Source organism: Pseudonaja textilis, chromosome 10 (assembly GCF_049901715.1).
Source record: "Pseudonaja textilis isolate UNSWEBS1 chromosome 10, rPseTex1.2, whole genome shotgun sequence".
NCBI lineage: Eukaryota > Metazoa > Chordata > Lepidosauria > Squamata > Elapidae > Pseudonaja > Pseudonaja textilis.
This window is the reverse complement of record NC_141999.1, coordinates 16321213-16323668: the sequence shown is the minus strand read 5'-3', so window position 1 is coordinate 16323668 and position 2456 is coordinate 16321213. Positions and strand designations below refer to the sequence as shown.

General features: G+C 42.3%; 1 protein-coding gene across 1 annotated transcript; it reads right to left on the bottom strand.

Moving 5' to 3' along the window:
• Positions 1 to 270: 270 nt before the first annotated feature.
• Positions 271 to 1645, bottom strand: HTR1D (5-hydroxytryptamine receptor 1D). The gene has a single exon (XM_026702831.2). It carries the CDS (start codon positions 1613 to 1615, stop codon positions 482 to 484), a length of 1134 nt encoding a protein of 377 aa, XP_026558616.2. The 5' UTR covers positions 1616 to 1645; the 3' UTR covers positions 271 to 481.
• Positions 1646 to 2456: the final 811 nt, after the last annotated feature.

The following is a 2456-nucleotide window of genomic DNA, read 5'->3' as shown; positions in this document are numbered from 1 at the left end:
AGCAAAATGAAAACAGCCACAGACACTATACATTAAATAAATAAAATGGCCCAAACCTCAGGAATTCATTAAATCAGGGATGTACAACCTTGGCAACTTTAAGACTTGTGGACTTCAATTCCTAGATTTCCCCAGCCAACATAGCTGGCTGGGGAATTCTGGGAGTTGAAGTCCACAGATCTTAAAGTTGCCAAGGTAGGACACCCCATCCACTAAATCACAGAAGATTTCAATTTTTATGTGCAAGATCCTAGGCCAGAACGTAAAATAATATTGAGATTTCAGTGTTCTTATGCAAAATCATAGGAACTGCTTTGCTAAAATCTCAAGAACTCTGGTATTTCATTGATTCACTGAATTATTTATAGTGCCTGCACCTAAAATACTACCAACAGCCTCTAATCCGCCCCAGAGAACTTCCGCACAGAAAGCTTTATGCATAAAAGTCTATGATTGGCAGTAGGGTCCAAAATCAAGACGACTAGAAGCAGTTTTTAAAGTGCATTATTTTCTGAAATGCCTGCTTGAAATCTTCATTAAAGACAGTATATATAATGGGGTTAATCAGGGAGTTCAGATAACCCAACCAGGTGAAAACATCCATCAGGATATGAAGAGGCCAACAGGCTCCTTGGCAAATAGGGTTGACCAAAGACACCACGAAGAATGGCAGCCAGCAAAAAATGAACGCGCCCAGAATAATCCCCAGGGTCTTGGTAGCTTTCCTTTCTCGTGCAGCCAAAATCCGCTTTCTTTCCAGGATGGAATCGGCTACCTTGATCCTGACATGATTGACAACCACTGGGGAGCCCTGGGGATGGGAAGGTCCCTCGTGAAGGTTAGAGGTCACGGAGCAGAGAGAAGAACTCGCAGGGCCCGTGATGAGCTGGGCTGTGGTGAAACGCTTCCCGTAGAGAGAGGGTGGCTTCAGAATCCGGGACCGAGCAGTCACGTAAATCCTGCCGTACAAGATGACAAGCAACACGGTTGGGATGTAAAAGGCGCCACAGGTAGAATAGATGGTGTAGGAGATCTGATCTGTGTTGACCGTGCAAGTGGACAGCTCCTCATGAGCCTTGGCTTGCCTCCAGAAAAGAGGAGGGATAGAAATGCAGATGGAGAGAACCCAAACGGTAGCTATCATGATGGCAGCCCGGCTAGCCGTCCGGCGTTTGGTATATTCGAGAGCATCCGTGATGGCCCAGTACCTGTCCAAGGCGATGATACACAGATGCAGGATGGAGGCTGTGCAGCAGGTGATGTCCGAGGACAACCAGATATCGCACATGACTTGGCCCAAGGTCCACAGGTGAGTGACCGTGTAGACAATGCTGATTGGCATGACCAGGATGGACACCAGGAGATCTGTGGTAGCCAGGGAGCCAATGAGATAATTGGCAGGAGTGTGGAGTTTTCGGGTCAGGATAATTGTGATGATGACAAATGTGTTGAAGAGGATGGTGGCTAACGTGATCAGAACGAGAGCTGCGGCCAGTAAAATATTTAGGCCTAGCAACGTCCCTGCGTCCCTGTCCTCTATCACATCACTGGCATTGAGAAATTTGCCGGCCGCACTTGGGAAAATCAAGTCTGAAGACAAGTTGTATGGGTTCATTTTAGGCTGTGCTGAGTCTCCTTTGCTTTTAAAATCTTTGGGTCTCTCGGTTCAAACAGGCTTTCTGGATTAAAGCATCAAGGACTGGGGTGAAGAAGAGGCTGCTGTTAAAACAAAAATCAAAATAACAACGAAAACATTAGCTGAGCCGGAAGAATGGCAGGCACTGTCAACTCTAAAGAAGATGCATTCACAAGTAAAAAGAAAAGGCAACAATGTTCAGCCAAGTTTATGGGTTTACAGTTATAAACACAGATTAGGTTAGTTTCAAACACAACCCGGTTAGTTTCAAAGCAAACTGGACCACTTGAGAATCTAAATGTACCAAGAAGCTAGCTGAGACCTTCTGGGTTATGGACTTGAATGGATTTAAATTTAAAATATTTTTTTTATACTTTTCTCATTACTTTTCTTCTTTTCTTTTTGCTTTAAAAATGTTTTTATCCTGTATTTTTTTTTCAATAAAAATATTTTTTTAAAAAATATGAGAAGCTATCTGAATACACAGGATGGAATTTTTCTAAAGAGGACAGTTTGGTTTTTACATTGTCAGAGATGCAAAAGTATTCTGAAAAATAGCCTTGTCCTTAACTGTATTATTGTAGGGGGTTTCTGTAATAGGTATTTTGAAGTCAGAATAAGATTCCATGCATTGTGCAAGCTATATCCAATTTTCTTGTGAAATCTTGATGGGTTAAGGAAAGTTATCAAAAAAATAAGATGAGAATAATATATTTACCTGTTCTTAGAGCTGCAGACAGACACTGGCTAAGTTAACTGGCTGGAATAAAATGTAACAGATTAGACACATATTTCAAAGCACCAGTAAAACAGCAAGAAA